The 20,116-nt window shown below is 36.3% G+C and overlaps 1 protein-coding gene across 3 annotated transcripts in view; it reads right to left on the bottom strand.

Annotated features, from left to right (window-relative positions):
- The window catches only part of si:ch211-196f2.6 (immunoglobulin domain-containing protein), a 53,727-nt gene extending 34,394 nt beyond the window's left edge, over positions 1-19,333 (bottom strand). For all 3 annotated transcript variants that reach the window (XR_005632917.1, XR_005632918.1, XM_039747387.1), the window contains exons 1-2: positions 19,200-19,333; positions 836-1,189 (exon numbers count right to left, since the gene is read on the bottom strand). Coding sequence is in view for 1 of the 3 variants with exons in the window: in XM_039747387.1 (XP_039603321.1) it covers positions 836-1,189; positions 19,200-19,251 (406 nt within the window). In the remaining 2 variants the exon portion in view is untranslated. The remainder of the gene's footprint in view (positions 1-835; positions 1,190-19,199) is intronic.
- Positions 19,334-20,116: the final 783 nt, after the last annotated feature.

Below are 20,116 nucleotides of genomic sequence, written 5' to 3' on the forward strand. Positions count from 1 at the left end.
TGTTAGCAATTGAATGCCCTTGGATTTGAAAGACATAAGAGCTCTTCTGGTCATTGATGCAGACATCTGGTGTCCCCTCTGAGAGTCTAAGTGTAAGATCAGTGGTTTGGAATATAATTTAAAAGTTGCTGAGCACAAAGGTTCAACGCTGTTGTTTATAACATTAGTGTATAATCTGATCAGCCCATAATGAATCATCACCCCCTCCTACGTATTTAAGAAGGATTTAAGAAAAGTGTGAAAGTTCTAAACTCAGAAGTTTAGAAAAATGTGTGTTTTAAATATTTTAACTTTATCACCAACTAGCTGAAATAACCAGTGTTGTGTTTTTTTAATTGTTTGAGAAAAATATAATAATAAAAAAAAAAACACAACTTTAAAAATAAAAATAACATACATTGTTTGTTAATTTATCATCCAGTTGATGCTTAGAACTGGACAACTCTATTTAATTTCCAAAGCAACGGGTGCGGTGGTGCTCAAACATAAAGAATGCAGGCAGCCATCTCCAGTTCACCCTCTGGTGGTCATTCCAAGTGTCAACTGGATAATAATATGCATACATGATTTATACTTCAGGATTTCACCCTGAAGTATTTTTAGTATACCAATGAGAAACGTGTACTAAGTTTCATGAAAATTGTTGCAGCCATTCGGAAGCGATGCTGGAACATGCATACATACATACACACATTGACTTTTATATTTATAGATTTCACATCTGTCATTAAATGTTTTTACTGCTTCTTCCTATTTCGCTAGAAGTTCTCAGTCTTTCTTTACTTCTGAATAAAACACAAAATGTTATCCCTCCCTTCCCAATGTGTTCTCTTACCTGTATACTGTTGATCTGGCATATCCATGATGGCACATTCTTCCACAATCCCAACAGGAAACATGTGAAATTCACCACAAAAGGTGCTGTTCTTGACACCATCTGAGTTGCTCACAATCAGCTCCATCTGTGTGCTGGACTGAAAGTTGAGTTTTACTTTGGAACTGTTATGATGGACATGCAAACCAAACTGGGGATGATACACAGCAATCAGTGTTCTTTTTGAATCCTGTATCTTCATCCAGTTCACTTGAGCCACCTTATTATCCACAGGTAAGCTGCACTCAATTTGAACATCCGTGCCGTCCTTGATTTTTGTTGAACAGCGTATCCCAGAAATGTTGTTCACAGTCCCTGATTTTGGAATGAAAAGATGTATGAGAATAGAGAGAGTGGAGATCATTTCACACCATAACTAAAGACAGATTTAACTGTGAGAAATAGTCATGAGAATTAAAATGAATGGTGAAGGATGATAGAGAGAGCAAGGAAACAAGTTTAAAATAATTCGGTGCATATGAAATCAACATATTGAATTAATGTGCTTGTTAATAGAAAATGCCCGATCATGCCAATAGAACACTACAGTATGTAAAACAGTTAAGGGTGTTCATTGCACAGGTGAATATAACCAATGACAGGGGACAAAATGGTAAATCCCAGAGTTTATATTTAAATAAAAATAGAACTTTTAAAAAATGAACATTTTTGCCATTTTGCTGATTGGAGCAGCCACCTCCACTAAACCTTTAAAAAGACAGGGTTACATTTTCAAATGTATTCAGTTTACTACAGTATATACTTGGCTGGAGTCTTTAAGCAATATGACTTAGAATATGCAGTGGGAACACAGGCAGAGTAAGTGATTTGCTTCAGTTCAAATAGTGACTCACAGGTGGGAAGTGAACCAGTAGTTGTGGGGTTTAGCAATAAGCGATTATTCAGCGGCATTATTTGTATCCGATGTTCTATATACTCTGATCTTTCTGAGACCTTGAGAAGTGCCTTGAGTATGGGATATGCACTATAAATGTTTAATAATATTTAATAAGTAATAATAATAATCATAATTATTATTATTACTACACAATACTACCTGTCTGCTACTTTCAGTGAAGGATGGTGACTGGAGTATCAAAATGTTCAATGAAGAAAAATTTGAGAATGGAGATGAGACAGGAGTGTGGTGATCTTATCATACAAGTAATAAAGAAAGATCTCAGCGTTAGACATAATCATGATAATTCAATGGAACTATGATGAAAAAGAGATAAGACAAACATGTTTAAAGTAGCAGGGTGATATAATATTAAGATAATTTTTCACATGTAGAAGAGTCGGTAGAAAAAGCCCAGTTATGTCGAAATAATTATGTGAATATCAGTTAATGACATATATGATACATGTGAGTTAAATAAGAAAAATAAAAATTGCATTGTTGCATCTTCCAGGGTAATGTTACTCTTACTTTATGAAATGTTTTGTGATAGTGCTCTCTGAAAGGCACAGTAAGTAAATAAGGACTATAGAACTCTGAGGAAGCTTTCTTGATTTGCTCATTTAGTTTAGTTATTATTAAATAGCAGAAGATTGAAACAGTTCCTAGGCTATACATCTTGCGTATTGAGAGGTTTTGTGGTGATGACATTTGGCACTTGTGAAAAAATACCTTTTGATCAATTAAATGTTTTGGTGGCAGATGTCCAAGGTTGCTTTTGCATGAGCCACAGAGAGAAGAATGTGTTTTCATATTTCCTTGAAATGTTTATTGTTATATTTGTACACATCAGGCCTGTTTTGCTGAAAACAGGCTGAGCTATAAGGATATTGGCTCACTTTCTCTTCACTTTTGTTCTCAAAAAGTCTGTCAATTGGAACTAAATTATATCATGGTAGCAATTGGCACTAGGCAGGCAAGACTTCAGACAGCTGCAGGGCACACGCATGCACGTTTTATTCATTTACTCCCAAATTATTTTAATCTAATACAGATTTACAAGTTCAAGAATTTATACTGGTGTTAGGAATGAAGTGACCTTGATGGGATGCCAGTCCATCGCATGACACTGTCTCTCTCTGAAACCAGTTAAGCTAATCCATACATTTTTAAAAAATAAGAAGGGACTAGGGCGCCATAGAAAATGCCATAGAGGCAACACAAGAATTCTAAACAGACTGAGAAAGCTCAGAACCAAATTAAATCCTTGGAGTTAGGAAGCATCAGTGCTATCCAATGCATCAGCACACTATCCTTAATTTTGTTCACTGATTTTGTTTGTTTTTTTTTTTTTTCAACACAAAAGTGTATGTCTTCTTCTGTCACAAACTATAGACCAGGTGAAGAGCTAACTAGGACTGTATCAGTTGTATGGTAATCAGGGTGTATGCCAGTAAATAATCGTGAATGGACTTCTTCAGCATCTATTCACCATATTGAAGGACATCCAGCAAGACCCCAGTGACAAAGAAAAATAAAACCAGTAAACTCAATGACAATCAATTTGTTGCCTTAATGTCTCCCATCGTGAAGACTTTTTATCAGCCACCTGTAGGTGAAAATATCACTTGATTTATTAAACACACAATGGGTCTGCACCATCATTTCTCTCTGCTGCAGAGGGCCTTAATCCTTTTGGATAAGCTGACAGTTATGCAAGGATCATGCTTTGTGGCTTCACTACTGCTTATAACATCATATAGTACTTAGTAACTGGAAATAAGCTAAGGTCAATGCATGTGGATGCTCCCCTTGGTTTCTTGTGATTACAGACCATAAATTTGGAGGCTACATAACTTTGTGTGAGAATGGTTTGGCAGAAACACACAGATTAGCCACAACATTAAAACTACTTGCTTAATATGGTGTAGATCCCCCTTGTGCTACCAAAACACCTCTGACCTGTTGAGGTATGTACTCCACAAGAACTCTAAAAGTGTCCTGTGGTATCAGGGACCAAGATGTTAGCAGCAGATCATTTAAGATCTGTAAGTTGCAGTGCCTCCATAGATCAGACTTGTTTTTCTAGCACATCCTGCAGATTGAGATCTGGAGAATTTGGAGGCCAAGTCAACATCTTGAACTCTTTGTTGTGTTCCTCAAACCATTCCTGAACACTTTTTACAGTGTGGAAGGGTGCATTATCCTACTAAAAGAGGCAACAGCCATCAGGGAATACCATTGCCCCACTACCTATACAGGATTGCATTCTTCCCATGCTACATTCTCTTCACTCTTTGCTATAACTATTGTCTTCTCATTCCAGAAAATGTTATTCTTTTTTCCATCAGTATATATTTAAATAAAACATCATTCACCTTAATAAAAGATCAAGTGTCTGTCTGTGTTTTACGTCCGGTTGCTATGCTTCAGTCATTCCAATAGATATTGCATCACAAACATTAATACTTCTTTTACAAATTCCTTACCAAATTGAATACAACCAAGACATATGCATTGCGTTTTTCATTCCAACAGATGGCACATCACAAACATTTGTAATAATGCATTTTATTACTGCACACATTACAAAACACATTTTAATTGATATGGTGTATAATAAAGTTAACACTGAGGACTACATTGTTAACTTAGATTTCAACCTGTCTAAGCACAGCACAGCACCTGACTAGCACAGCTAGTTATGCATAAATCTCAACTCACACAGATAGTTTGATTACTAATTATTGATTATTTAATGCTATTTATTTAGCATTATTTATTTGCTATACCAGTCAACTAACAAAACTGCTTTTGGGAGCACTACAACTGTGGCAGATAAAACCCCTTATGAGTACAGAGAGAGTGTGCAAAGTCCACACTTAGAATGACCTGCATAAGGTGTGAACTGAGGACTTTGGAGCTAAGTAGGCAGTACTCACCATTTAACCACTCTTCTCTCCTTTGTTAAGATGTATTACACAGTTCAGCCTAACACTGCAGGTAAGAGTAGAGAAAACATGCTTGGTGATTCTTAGTTATGGTCTCTGTTGAGTCAAAACCATTCAAGGAGATAGGAACCTTTTTCATGAATGTGGCACATTTCTATTATGGACATGTTTGGAAGGTAGTAAACTTAAACAAGCACAGAATAAACTCCAGTCCGAAATAAAATCTGAAACTCAAACTGTATGAGGCTGTGACACTAACACAAAGGTTGAATGAACTGTGATAGTTCATGAAACAAAGAAAACCAAAATAAATCATAGAAACGAGAAATGAGTTTCTCAAGCTTATTTTATTAACTGATAGCTAAATAATATCTGATCTAGATTTTTTTTAAAAAACAGATATCTTTTGTCACACACGTGCACATAGGAGGCAGTCAATGGGGTTAACTAAAGATGGTATGACGGGTCAGGGGTTGACAAAATGCATTAATGTCTTAAGATGCAGATCATCTGATGGGAAAAACACCTGAAGCCAACCTTGTTGACCTCATTTCCACCTGTCCCGGTTGGACCCTCCTCTTCTTTCCCATTAACTATAAAGTCAACAACTTGCCTTCCCCTTCCAGTCTTGTTTTGGACTCAGTCCTCAGAGATTAATCAGTGGCAGATCCATTACTTTTTGAAAGAGAGCATACAATATACGGGGTGGATCTCCAAACCTTTTTCTTTCTATCTTGTTTTTTTTATTTTTTTTTACACTTTTTATCACCTATGTAAAAAAAAAACTCATTACAGATTCCAATGATGCTTGATGCAGAGAAAGATCCCCTTAGACCCTTAGCTCCTTTTCAAAAGTTCCTCAGTAGTTTCAGGAATCCGTGACAAGCCCCTGAGCTCTGCAGCTGGAGATTTTCTAAAGGTGGATGAGAAACTGGGCCAAAGAATTTTTAGGTAAAGGTATGCTTATTCATGAATTGGATCCAAAAATGATGCAATTGTTTTTATATTCAAATAGTATTAGCTATTTGGCAAAGTTCTCAATTTACCAATTGATTTATATTACTGCCCTCACCTATGGTCGTGCGCTTTGGATAATGAGCTTTCTCTGTAGGGTGGTTAGGCTTTCCCTTAAAGATAGAGTGACAAGCACAGACATCCATGACAGGCTCAGAGTAGAGCCACTGACCCTCTGCATCGAGAGGAGCCAACTAAGGTGGTTCGGGCATCTTATACGGATAACTTTCATACGGCTTCATGTGAAGGTTTTACAGTCACAATCTCCTGGCAGGAGACCAAAAAAAGACCCAGAGCTCTCTGGGAGGATTATATCTCCCAGATTGCCTTAGGATCCGACAGTTTGAGTTGGTAAGTGTGATTGGGAAAAGGGATGTTTGGACTTGATTGCATCGGATAAGTGGTGGAAAATGAATAAATGAATTTCAGAAGAGTCTGCCTGTGATTTAGATTTAAATAAAAATCTCTAGTAAAAACATGATCAGTGGACTCATTTTTCTCTCAAGTGTAGAAATTTTGTTGGGCTGCCAAATGTATTCTGTTGGTAATATCCCAACTTTGCCAGTTAGAAGCTAAACTCCACAGCACTTATCATATCCTCCAACTCTTCTGGAGGAATTAAGGTGAAGTGAAGAGTATTTGCTTGGTAATGGTATTTAGTTTCCCATGTAGTGAAATTTTCTATGGAGAAAACATAGTAATGTGCACAATGGTGCATATGCATCATATCACATACACTTAATCTGTGATGATGTGAACGATAGCCATAAATAGAACTGAATTTACTGGTGAGTGACAAATTTCATGCATTATGCAGCTGCAGAAAAGAACACAAATAAGCACAGAAATGTGGATGGGTCTTTATAGAGCAGTATTTCTTGTTTTCCAAAAACATTCTTTTTAGTGAGTTTCATTTTTCACAATCGCTAAATCACCTGCAAAATAAATTGTGTCAAATGCAAATCAAAACTTGTCTTGTTGTACTCATCACAATTTGTGGGGTTTATATCTAATTTGCTTAAAGCTTAAATAATTGTGAAAGATTTGATTACAATCTAAAGCCTAAAATATCACAAGGTTAACAAATTTCCATTAGCAAAACACTGACATTCTCAAATTTTGAAATATAAATAGCCTGTACCTCATCTGTGATATAATCTTGTTTTTTACATACATGGTTTCATTGCACAACCTGTCCATCCCTTTCTCTCTTTCATGACAGTGACGTGTTATTTTCCATTGTGGGGGCAGATGTTATCATTGATTCAGATCTCTGTAGAGTCACTTATTTTCGTACCTCAATAAGAAACTGATCAAGTTAAAATGCTGAAATAAATCCGCCAAAATATTTGGTTATGAGTCTTGCAAACGTTTTTAAAAGTTGTACAGAAGAAGAACAGCTAACAGAGTGATTGAGCTGATATGTGATGTCAGCTTTAGTGAAGTATAGAGTACACAACTGAAGAAGGATCAATTGAGAGCTTTGTGGAATAACACTTCCACAGTCCTGGGATTAAATTATGGACTGAAACGTGTCTGTGTCTTTCCATGTTTGCATGGGATTTTTCTCCGGTTACTCCGGTCTTTTTCCCACATCCTATATGTGTGTACCTTAGGGTTTATCAGTGATTCTAAATTGGGCCAATGTGACATTGCACATGAGTGGCTCCTTGAGGCCAGTGCTTTCAAATGAGGGATAGGTGAACCTCAATAAGAATTGAATAAGCAGATTGCAAAATAGAATATTGGATGCATGGAATAAAAAATATGTACTGCACGTAAAAAAAAAAGTCATGCAAACAGCAGATCTTAATAGACAAGTTTCCTTATCATGAGCATAATTCACTGTGTACATGGAAGGTAAATTTAACCCAAGTAAACATGTTCTTATTATTCATGCCAATAAGACTTTATCTGCAAGTAGCTATTAATTTATTTTTAATTTGTAGAAAATCTGACCCACTCTAGTTGTCACAGGCAGCTAATAAATATTCCTTTTTAGGCCATTTTAAATATAGATAAATACTTTTAACATCAAAGATAAATCTAAAATGCAAAAAAGTATCAGAGATTCATCCATCCATCCATTTTCTAACCCGCTGAATCCAAATACAGGGTCACGGGGGTCTGCTGGAGCCAATCCCAGCCAACACAGGGCACAAGGCAGGAACCAATCCTGGGCAGGATGCCAACCCACCGCAGGACACACACAAACACACCCACACACCAAGCACACACTAGGGCCAATTTAGAATCGCCAATCCACCTAACCTGCATATCTTTGGATTGTGGGAGGAAACCGGAGCGCCCGGAGGAAACCCACGCAGACACGGGAGAACATGCAAACTCCACGCAGGGAGGACCCGGGAAGTGAACCCGGGTCTCCTAACTGCAAGGCAGCAGCGCTACCACTGCGCCACCGTGCCGCCCCAGAGATTCATTAAATCTCTAAATCCTTATTCCACTGATAAAACATAAATCATAAATGCTACTACAAAGTATTATGTACAGTTACTTCAGACATACTCAACCGCCTAGGGAGATGGGTAAATGCCTACTGAATGGTGGCAACACAACAGTCTATCTGTTAACATTGGCAAAAAAATGAAATCTGATTGTTGACCACAGTAGACTTGGAGAAGTTATTGCACTGATTGACATTAATGGGGCAGTAAAAGAAACAATTAACAACTTTAAGGTCTTAGGGATCAACATCACATAGGATCCCTCAGAACCAATTCTCTTATTAAAAAAGCTCAACTTCACCTTTAATTTTTGGGAAGGCTGGTAAGAGTTAAACAGTCACAGCTCAAAGCCTCATCAACTTCCAGTGATGTGCATTGAGGCAACCATACTGGTCATTGTACTTTAATGTCTTTAATGTATTGTAGATGTTTGATTACCATGAATATCAAGTAAAAATACATTTCATTATTCAGGGAGGATAACAACAGCAAATTAAATTCAATCAAACTATTTTCAGAGTTTGCGTGGGGTCACTGTTCCATTACTAGTAGACTTTACAAATCCTAAAATACAAATCTCCTAAAAAGCTTCCTTTTTTCTACCCTACTTTTACCACCAGTCTCCCCTTAACTCTTTGGGTCATGTGAAGCAGCATTCTACATCAGAGGTGTAAAAATCTACTCTATTTCAAGTAAAATAAAGAAAAGGTCAAGACACTTGCAATATAAATAAAAATTAAAAATAAAACTCACACTACCACTGAATGTACTGCATGTGAAAGGCCACAAGCTCACCTTATGCTTTCTTTGTGTGTGATCAAGAGAAACTAAATAGTCATCCAGGAAATCACCTACCTGTGTATGAGCTTACCATAAAGACTACGATTATTATCTCCAGCATATTTTGTGGTAGTGTTTCAATAGCTCTGTAAATGGCAAATGATACAATTTACTGTATTACTCTTTTTTAAATATGTTCCTCTATGTATGCCTAGGTCTTATATTTGAAAGCCTTAAAGTCTGATAATGAAGAACAAACCTTACACTACTTTATAAGTTGCATTATTTTTAGTTGCAAGTTGCACTATTTCAGTCTTCATGGTCATTTTTCTGGTTCTTTAATAAATAAAAGCCTGTCTAGCATAACCTAATATTTCCCAACTTTGTTTATCTAATTCAGGTTAACAAACCTCTGCTGCCTATCCCAGAAGCAATGGATGTAAAGCAAGCAGGAACCAATACTGAATGGAATGCCAGCCAGTCACAGGAAATACACCCTCACATACACACCTACACTTACAATTAACCCTGGGCCAAAACAGAACTGGCAATTAATGTGCCACATGCATCTTTGGGAAATGGAAAATTGATTTAAAAAGGCTACACAGGCCCAGGGGGCTACCAGCATTCATCCAGGCCTCTAGATCTATGAGGTTGCCCTGCAACCCCCATTGAACCTTAAATGACTTTAAATCAAGGGCATCATCTTTAGACACTAGGGATTTTTTTCAAAATTTAGTCAACAAAGGTAGCGTGTTGTTGTAATATTTTATTCCTGAAAGTCTAAAAGCTGGAAAGGTTTCACCAATGGTGGTTATGTATTATAGGTAATGGCAGACCTCTGAGTTCACATTTCCCACCTGAAATTTGCATCCATTTAGCCCTTCAATCTTTTATTACTGAACCCACAATGTATATATTTTACAAGAGGAGGCACTCAGGCAGCCCCCCCATATCTAAAATATGGGCACATAAGTAGAAATGGTACATTTATGAATAAAGTGGTTACATAGGAAAGGGACAAAAGTAAATACCAAATAAACAAACAATACAACAAATCTGCAGCCATTCTGGGCCTTCATATACAAGATTTGAATTTATTATAGGGTAGATTGCCAAGTTTCCAAACAAAGTAGCACCATGCACTATATTCTCTCACCTTCTATCTCTATTGTTCTCTTGATGTTGGCATCTGTTCCTCCAACCAACTGATCTTTAACAAAACTCACCTCCCGACTCAAGGCTCATTAAGCCATTGGCAGTGAGGTGGCTTTATATCCCATCCTGGGGACACTTCTATTCAAAACCCTTCCATTCAATACCTCTTGGAGTCAGGGGCAGATCTGCACATCCCTGATCTGTAGCAGTTCCTAGTATATATCTACCTCTGAACCTTCTGTTGCTTGAAAAGGGCCAAGAATCCAGTGTGTCATGTGTTTCTATAAATTCTCCAGGATTGTCTGTATGTTTTTAAAATTATGTTATTCATGTTTTGGGGGTGTTTCAGACACAGAAAATCCATGTCTGATATGTTTACATAAAAGTTTCATATTTTTTAATGTCAGTCTTGATGGATGTTGCTTTGTTAAAGATTTCATGTTGCCTGTTTCCATGGGAAACAATAATTCATTTGGACTGCATGACAATAACATCACTGGCACGCTGGTATAAAGGTCACCTTGGTGTCCAAGGATTGATAAAAACTTCTACTTTTTGCATGTGATCTTAATATTTCTTTTGGTATTTGACTTTGTTGCATATTTCATCTTGACTTTAATTTCTGGTTAGTGCTTCGGGCTCTGTGGATTTGATTTGTGCATTGTTTCTTGAACTACATCTTTTCTCACAGTTTTTTCTCCTGAAAAGCTTGGACTGGCTATCTGTGTATCTGTTTCAGTGGAAGGTCTATGCCTTTTGACTAAAAGAGACAACAAAATCTCAGTCAATCCAGCTTTGCCACCTACTAGGCTACAAGGTCATGGCCATTTGCTTACCATCTCAACCTGAAGTTGTTCTCACCTCCTGCCATCTTTCTCTGGCCTTTTGCTTCATTGGCATTCAAACATTTCTGTTCCCTACCCTTGTGTTTCCCCTTTGTGGGTGTTTCATGCCTTTAACTATGCTGTAATGCCCACTCTCTCGTATGTGCATTTACCCCTGCCTATAAACCGCCCCCATTATCCCCTGTGCTTCACCACTGTCATATGCAGGACCTCCAATTCCATCAGTGAGGCTCTCTTTTTCCCAGGAGAACTTCTCTCTATCATTCTGGTGGTACCCTCGATCCTGATTATACTATGGATATTGTATGTTTCTGGATATTTACTAGTTCATACTAAGTGTTTAGATAAATACAGTAATCTTCCCAATACATGTTTATGATTACTAATTACACAATGGGAACAAAATTAAACTTTAAAATTTTCAAGGTGTTACTTTTAGCCATGCTACAAGGTAACATTTTCCATTAAGGTCCACCAACCCAAGTGTCTCAGTACAATCTTTCCAAGTAATAAGTCACAGGACTCCTCCCTGACCCATTTTATAACTTTTTGTGAGTAAGAGTGAATGTGATGATGTCTCCATTGCAATAAAATTGTGTTTAAGATACTGTTTGTGTGAAATGTAATAGTGAATGTATGTCTGTTAAGATACACACACTGTTTAAATTAAATGTGACTTTCATCCCTTAACACAAATGTGGTGAATGTGGCTCTATGTCTTTTGTATTTAAATTGGAAAACTTGATTAGATTATAAAGCTTGCCTCTTCTTCCATAATCTAATATGAAAACTATTACATAGCATCAGACCTGGTATTATACTGGTATTATACTTATCTACCTCAGATTACACTCTGCCTGTTATGTGCCCACCTCCACTGACCACATTTTGGCTATTCCTTCATGTTATGTCCTACAAGACTAAAATTTTAACTCTTTATTTAAAAGTGAATGGGTATTCATTATCCTTATCTTCTAAAGCCGTGTTTTAGTGTAATCCTGGGTGACAGCCTTGCCCTGTGTGCACATTAACATTACATTTACTACATTATTAGTTTGCAAATTTATTTTGCTCAGTCAGAGGCTTCATAACAACAATGGGAATGAGATATGATGTACTGTGTAAATTAGATAAATCAAATCAGATAAATTAGATAGATTAAATCTGAAATGTTTTCAGCTGATAATAGCCCTTTATAATAAAGTAGAGATCACTGACAACTTTTTTTGGACATTTAAAACAACAGTTGACAGTTTTTTTGATGTACTGCAAAGGCACTTAATATTGTCACAATTTCTTTAAAGATACACTGCGTTAGCACAAATTAGCATAAGTTTAAGGTTTTCAACATAATGTAGTAGGGCTTGGCTTAGCCAATAAATGTATTTGTGATACCATGTTCATAACTTTCCATTCAGTGGTACATGTAGATATGTTACCACTTTGTGCCATCTTGGAGTAACCATTTTGACATGAACACGACTAATAAGGCTACACCGTGGGCCAAGAATAGACAACCTAGCCACACTTTCAGCATGGACTGTACAAAATGACAGCTAGAATAACACATGTATAGCTAGTTTGTTTTTATAAAAAAAAAAACACCTTTAACCAATCATCATTCACTTTAAACAGCTCTGTTCCACCTTCTCTGATGTGTAGTGTTATTCATTTATTTTTCTCTATTTTGTGGTTTTGACTTATGAGGAATCCATTGCTGATATGTATTTCATGAGGTGGTATTTAATTGTGCATCATCCCATGGGGGATAAAAAATACTTGAGACGTTTTAGCATTAGTTAGCTTATTTTTAGGTAGACCTTAGCATTATGGTTGTGCTGGTTTTTGATTTTTGTTTTGCCTTTGATTTTTCATTAACGTATTGCCCATAATAGCTTGTTGCCTGGATATTTTTGATCACACAGTTTTGACCATTTACCTTCCCTTCCCACATCTCCTGGTCTTCTACTCTCACAATAATCCTTAGAGACACATTGTGTTTTGTAACAGGGTAAAGTATAGAGTTTCCCATGGATGACCTGAAGAACATTCACATCCTGTTTCATCATGCCTGGGACAAGACCCTCCACTTCCCTGAATTGGTAAATTATAACTTTGATATAATAAAAATATTTTGTTGTAAAAGACATTTCGTTATAACGAATATGGGTCATCAATGATTCTACATCTCTAATGGCAGAGCCACAAGAATAGCTCCATAGCTGCTCTGCTGTGTCTGGTAAACAGTAAACATTTGACACCAGCCTTTGACCTGCTGTTCCTCACACTATCCTGGTCTGCCACAGCGGTTATTCCGAGCTGCTGGTGTTCTTCTAATCTGAAGATGGAAGCTAAAGCAGGATGCTTTTAACAGCTCCTATTTTGAATGAAATCTTGAGACTGTACATCCCTTCTCTATACAGTAATAAAGTACCTGTATTTTCCTTGGAAACCTGGACTCACTTTCCTGTCTCTCATGCAACTCAGTGACCCAAGATTTACAATGCCTGTATAAAAAACAACAGTGACTCTTAAACTGCTTTATTTAAAAATGAGACATTAGATGTAACTTTTTTTTTTTGGCATGAACTGATGCTGTTTCTCACTTTTTTTGTTCATCGCAAACAAAACTTTGAGAAGCGCTGAAAGTCGAACAGTACAGTATCTGCAAACGACACAACTAAACTCAATGTAGAACTGACTCAGAATTCAGCTACACCTGTATGATGCAAAGCCTCACTGAGACTAGAAATTTTGAAACAGACTGTTACTTTTATTTTTGTCTAAAACGAAAAAGGTTCCTGAGACTCAGCCAAATTATAGGCTTGACATTAAGTGTTTTTGCATTACATTATTATCTTCATTTTTGGTTGAAAAAATGTTTGTTATAAAGAGATTTCCATTTTGTTAAAATGAAAGCTGTTAAACATGATGTTGTATGAACGTTTGTCTGGGTCAACAAAAAGTGTTCATTTTTCTGAAATTTTTGTTACTTCTGTATTCGCTGTAATGGGATTTGACCAGTACATAGAGGTGTAAGATCTCTATGCACACTAACCTGTTCAGTATACTTTGGTGTCATAAACACAAGGAGTTAAACATTCTAGATTAGATTAGATTAGATAAACATCATTAATCTCATGGGAAAATTCAGTTAAGGGTTATGATTAAGATTAGGGTTTGTCTCATCACATGTCAGAAAACACTTAATACTGTGTTTAAAATGCCTTTTCTCATAACATACTATTTTTTTTCTTTTCTTTTTCTTTGATCTTTTGGTGAACACAGGAGATGCCATTATGACTAATCACTTAGGTAGATAATATAAACATTCTCCTAAACTCATTTAATCCTGTTCAGTGGTGAGATGGATGCAGCATATCCCGTCAGTACTTGAAAGAAAGATAAGAACCAACCATGGATGAGGTGCCACTTCATCTCAAGGTTTAATATCATATACACCCTCAATGGGACAGTTTGAAAACACCAATCAGCCTAATATTCGCATCCCTAGGGATATGAAAAGAAATCCATTCAGGTGAGCATAAAAAACTTCATACAGGCAGCAAAATAGAATGCGGAACATCAGACTCGACAGTGCTAATGACTACACATAATAATAGTAAAAATATATCAAATTAACTAAACACAATTAATTTTTCTTTAAACATTAATAAAATTAATACAATAAATAAAGAAATCAGGAGATGGACCAGCTTCTTCTGAACCTACTAGGTGGCCAGATAGGTGAATACGTAGTGTGGGATAACTTACACCAATCAGCCATGACATTAAAACCCTGACAGGTGAAATGAATAACACTGATTACCTTGTTACAATGGCTTCTGTCAAGCAAACAGTCAGTTCTTGAAGGTGATGTGTTGGAACCAGAAAAAATGGGCAAGTGTAAAGGTCTGAGTGATTTTGACAATGGTCAAATAATGATGGCTAGACGACTTATTCAGATCTTCTTCTGTGGTTAGATTGCACAGAAAAGCTATTGTAACAAAAATTGCTGAATAACTTACACTTTTTCCATGAGAAAAAGGAGTCAGAACACACAGTGCATTGTAGCTTGCTGTGTTTGGGGTTGCATAGCTGCAGACCAGTCAGAGTGCCCATGCTGACCTCGTCTTCTGCTGAAAGCGCTTACAATAGACACTTAAGCATCAGATCTGGACCATAGAGCAATGGAATAAAGTGGCCTGGTCTGATGAATCAGGTTTCCTTTTAGATCATGTGGACTTCAGGGTGCATGTATTTCGTTTACTTGGAGAAAAGATGGTAGTAGGAAGCACTATGGGAAGAAGGCAAGCCAAAATAGGCAATGTGATGCTTTGGTCAATATTCTGCTGGGAAATTTTTGGTCCTGGCATTCAGGTGGATGTTACTTTGACACATATCACCTACCTAAAGATTAGTGCAAGCCATACATCCTTCATGGCTATGTTATCCTGTGATGGCAGTAGCCTCTTTCAGCAGGATAATATGACCTGCCACACTGTAGGAATTGTTCGGGAATTGACTTGGCCTTCAGATTATCCAGATCTCAATCTATATAAGCATCTGTGGGATGTGCTGGAAAAACAAGTCCAGGACTTAGGATCTGCTGCTAACGTCTTGGTGCCAGATACCACAAAACACCTTCAGAGGTCATGTGGAGTCCATGCCTCAAATGGTCAGCGCTGTTTTGGCAGCATTAGGTTGACCTACACAATATTAGGCTAATGGTTTTAATTTTGTGGCTGATCTGTGTAATCCACTTCAATAAAGTAATACATTGTTTAGAAAATTTTAGGCCGCTTGACACTTTTGAGTTTACAGCATAGTGGTTAAGACTTTGGACTTCTGTTCCTGAGGTTGTAAGATCGTAAGATAATTCCGTTACTCCACTGTGTGACCCATAAGCAAGTCACTTGACCTGTCTGTGCTCTGGTTTGAAAAACAAAACAAATGTAACCAATTTTATATCAAGCATTATTGCTTTATGTAAAGGCTTCAGTCAAGTAACAATATAAAAAGCCATGTAAATGAACTTTAAATATGTAAACATATTGTGTATTATGTACACAGGATACATTATTTATTGCTTGATTATACTTGAAATTATATGTTAATAAATTAAAAGTATATCATAAATGTTTAATGAGGTTTGCCTGCTGAATTGCAGGGACACTGCCAAGTTTAATTGAAGCTATCCAGTTCAAATAAGCTGTAAGATTAACCCTATTGAACAGATTTACTAAAGAGTAGTAAGGTCCAAACACTAAAATTATAAGATTACTCCGCAAAGTTAGCTAGCAAAACCAAAATGAATTAGAAAAAAAACTTTTTTTTAAATTATTTGACTGAACATTAGAACAATTTTATTGAGTACAGGCCACTCAGCCCAGCAAGCTTGCCAATCCTATTCACATGAAGGTCCATAAAGTCCTACTCTCTAACACACTACTTGGTCATTTATTCCATGTGTCTATGGTTCTTGTATGAAAGACAGTTTGTTTGATTAAAAATAAGTCTTAGTCTTTCATTAGATCTTACCTAGAGCGCAATTCCCTATTAAGTGCCACTTTAAGCAGGACTGAGGATTTCTGATGCATTAAACTACTAGTAACTTCTTTCATATAATTTAAAGAACTTTATTATAAAACACAGGTAAATTAAAGAACATAATAAACTTATCAAACTTGTCAAACATATTTGCAAAAATATCACTGCGTTTATTTTAAACCTACATCCAACTAAACCAATCAAAATACTGTTGCCCCACATCCTGCTTGGCAGCAATCATCTGACCCAACCCCCATTTACCAAATTAAAGCTAGAAGCAGGACAGACTAATGCAGCACATACTTATTGTATACAAAGGCATGGCTAATCAACTAATACTTATACATCAATACAGGCATTTACATGTTTTTATACAAATGGCTCTTGCTTTCCCTTAAATATTTAAAGTTCAGGCTTTGGTCAGTGTGGACAAATGTCTAAATACGGTTACCACAAGGCCAAGTGTCACAAGTGGCCTGTGTATTGCATTCATTGCAACCCTGCAGCACCACAGAAGCCAAATACACAAAATGGCGGCCCCAATGAAATCGAGAAACACAAAATGTAGATGCTCATGTAAACACATGCAGAAAATGGTGGCACCCTTGAAAACAAATCAACAGAATAGTAAAATAATAAAAGTTTAAAAAATCTAATGAAAGTTAATGAGTCAAAACAGAAAACAGACCCTATAAATTAATTAATCATATTTTCATGTTAAAAATATTCAAAGATAAGCTTAGAAATAACTCCTAATATTTTTTTTACATAAGCATAGTGTGGGTTCTCAAAAAATGTGTGGATTATTTTTTAAGGTGCTCTGTGAAGTATAATTTATAAACTTTTGAAGTAGGCCAGCTGAGTCATGAGTAAATGCAAAGTAAATGGAAAAAAACACACAGCTACTCAACTGTTGACTGTCATTTATGTCTCTCATGTAATGTTGTATTAAATATTCATTTTGTTGCTTTGTACTATTATCGATTGCCTATGGCAGACATGAAAGTAAGAATCTCCTTATTCTTTATACACATGAAAATAAACTTCTTACATTTAATCTTGATTTAATCTACCATCAAAAGATTAGATTGGATTAGATTAGATTAGATTAGATTAGATTAGATTAGATTAGATTAGATTAGAAGTGTGAAAGTAAATGATCAGGTCCTTGGCTCTACTGATGTTAAGTTGCAGACAATTGTTTCTGCACCAAGAAGGTTCTTCCACTGACTCCTATACTCTGTTTCATCCCCTTTATCAATACAGTCTGTAAGTGCAGAATCATCTGAGAATTACTGCAAGTGACATGACCTGATGGTTCAACAGAAAAGGAGACAGGATTGTTCCTAGTGGTGCTCCAGTGTTGCTCACATCCATCAGAGATACAGTCCTTTATCCTCATGAAACTACAAAGTATATTCAACAGATTAAAATTAAATAAATTATTGAACCTTCTGTTTTCTTCTGTAGTCTTTCCGGATATGTACAACGGCAAGTCCAATAAGGCTTATTGATGAAAATGCCTGATTGATACGCAATACACTTCAATTACAACATCATTACATTTTAACGTTAAAGCAATTGTGTCAAGAACAGGTCACTCCACTCAGCAAGCTCACCAATTGTATTCATCTTGATTCTCCAAAATAACAATGCATTGAGTTCTTGAAAGACCCAAAGGCATCCTCTCTTTAACACTACTTGACAAATTTATTCCACGTGTCTGTTTTTTTTCTGTAAAGAAAAACTTTCTACTATTTAAAGTTTTCCATACATACATACATACAAGAGCTGTAATCCACTGTATTATTTGCCTTCATCATTTTTAATACTTTGATCATGTCACCTCTTTAAACTGAAAAGATTCAGCTCCCTTGATATTATAATTCATACCTCTTACTGACATTAAATATTGTTTTGAACACCTCATACATACCTTGTATTTAGGTTAATCTGTTAATATACTAAAATATTGTGTCATCTAGAAATATAATAACCAGTGCCCCACATAAAAATATAATGCTTTTTGGAATCCTTTTAACATCTTTCACTTCATGTTTATAACATTATGTCGGCAGTTCTCAGCCTGTGGGGCGCGCCCCCCGAAGTAACAAAAAAGGGGGTGCGAAGATGTGAAAAAAAGAAAACAAGAATCAAAAATATGAAAAATACATCTATTGAAACCAAAACGAATTAACTTAAACTACATTCTGATACTAGAAAAATAAATCTAGAGTTAGACAAATGTCAATAAATGTTAAGTAGGTATAATAAAAATTGTAGCGGTGTATCGGCAGCAAAAAATATAGGAATACATTTTATTAGGGTTTCAAAAAAACATTAGGGGGGAGCGATTAAAACTGTTATGAAAACTCGGGTCGCAAATACTTAAAGGTTGAGATGCGCTGCACTATGTGACAGCAAACTCCATTCCAAGCTACCTTATATGAACACAGCCCGTCATTCCATAAAGCAACTTTTACAGCTGAAACACTTGCAGATCTCCGACAGAGTCAGACGTGAAAATTAAAACACAATTCTGCAGCCACCATTATTTAAAGCAACACATACTTCCAAAGTGTTTTTATTCTGCAGACAAGAGTATGTTCTCCTTTATTAGGAGTGTTATACAAGCAGTAGATTTTCGGTTTTTGTCTCACTCACCTGCATGCAGGACCAGCAAGATCAGCAGAAGCCGTAGATAGCATGGTGGCATTTTGCTACAGCATAAAGATCTCAGGGATAGAAAGACATGTTGCAATGTGAGCACCACCTGCCAAAAGACCCAGCCACATTAGTGTTCTTCATAGAGCATAACAATGAGAGGAAGTGGAGGCAGGCATCAGATCTTAAAAATAAGCCTCCTTGAAATCAAAGGAAACTGTGGTCAAAACCAGAATTAAACTTATATCGTCTACCAAATTAAATCTGTAATTACTCCTGAGAAACAGAAGCATACTGAGAAAAGTTTCTCAGAAAAATCCTATAGTCTAAAATGAGTCGCTACATTCCTTTAGTTAAATACAGGTATCTTTACAACATTACAAGGAAATCAGCCATTTAATGGAGTTTTCCTCAAAGACCATGCATGAACTTGAAGATCTTTAGCTAGCTGAAAGAGCAGAACGTCTCAAATGATAGATGAGTTTTCTAGAAAAATTGACAGGATTTTACACTCATATAGAAAATTATGCTATTATTATTCAACTATCAATTTCCTAATCTTTTTATTATATCATTATTATTTTATCAGTGCCATCCAAAGTCAATTTCTGATTTGCACCTGATGCAGGCCTGAGTTCGATTAAGAACAGTTTGTTAGTAGAATGATAGCTATTATTATTATTACTATTTTTACTATTATTAGAAGTAGCAATACCAGTAGTAGCATGGCATCCTATACTAGTATTCCTAATGTTGCTGGGACAGATTCCAGTCTCAAAAACCTTGGAAGCTGTGCTTGTCTATGACAAGACACACAAACTAACATGAGACTCCTTAAGAATAACCACTTAAATAAACCTGCATAGCTGTGGGATGTGGGAGAGAAACCAGAGTGCCCAGAGAAGTAACACACATAC

This window comes from Polypterus senegalus, chromosome 3 (genome assembly GCF_016835505.1).
Source record: "Polypterus senegalus isolate Bchr_013 chromosome 3, ASM1683550v1, whole genome shotgun sequence".
NCBI lineage: Eukaryota > Metazoa > Chordata > Cladistia > Polypteriformes > Polypteridae > Polypterus > Polypterus senegalus.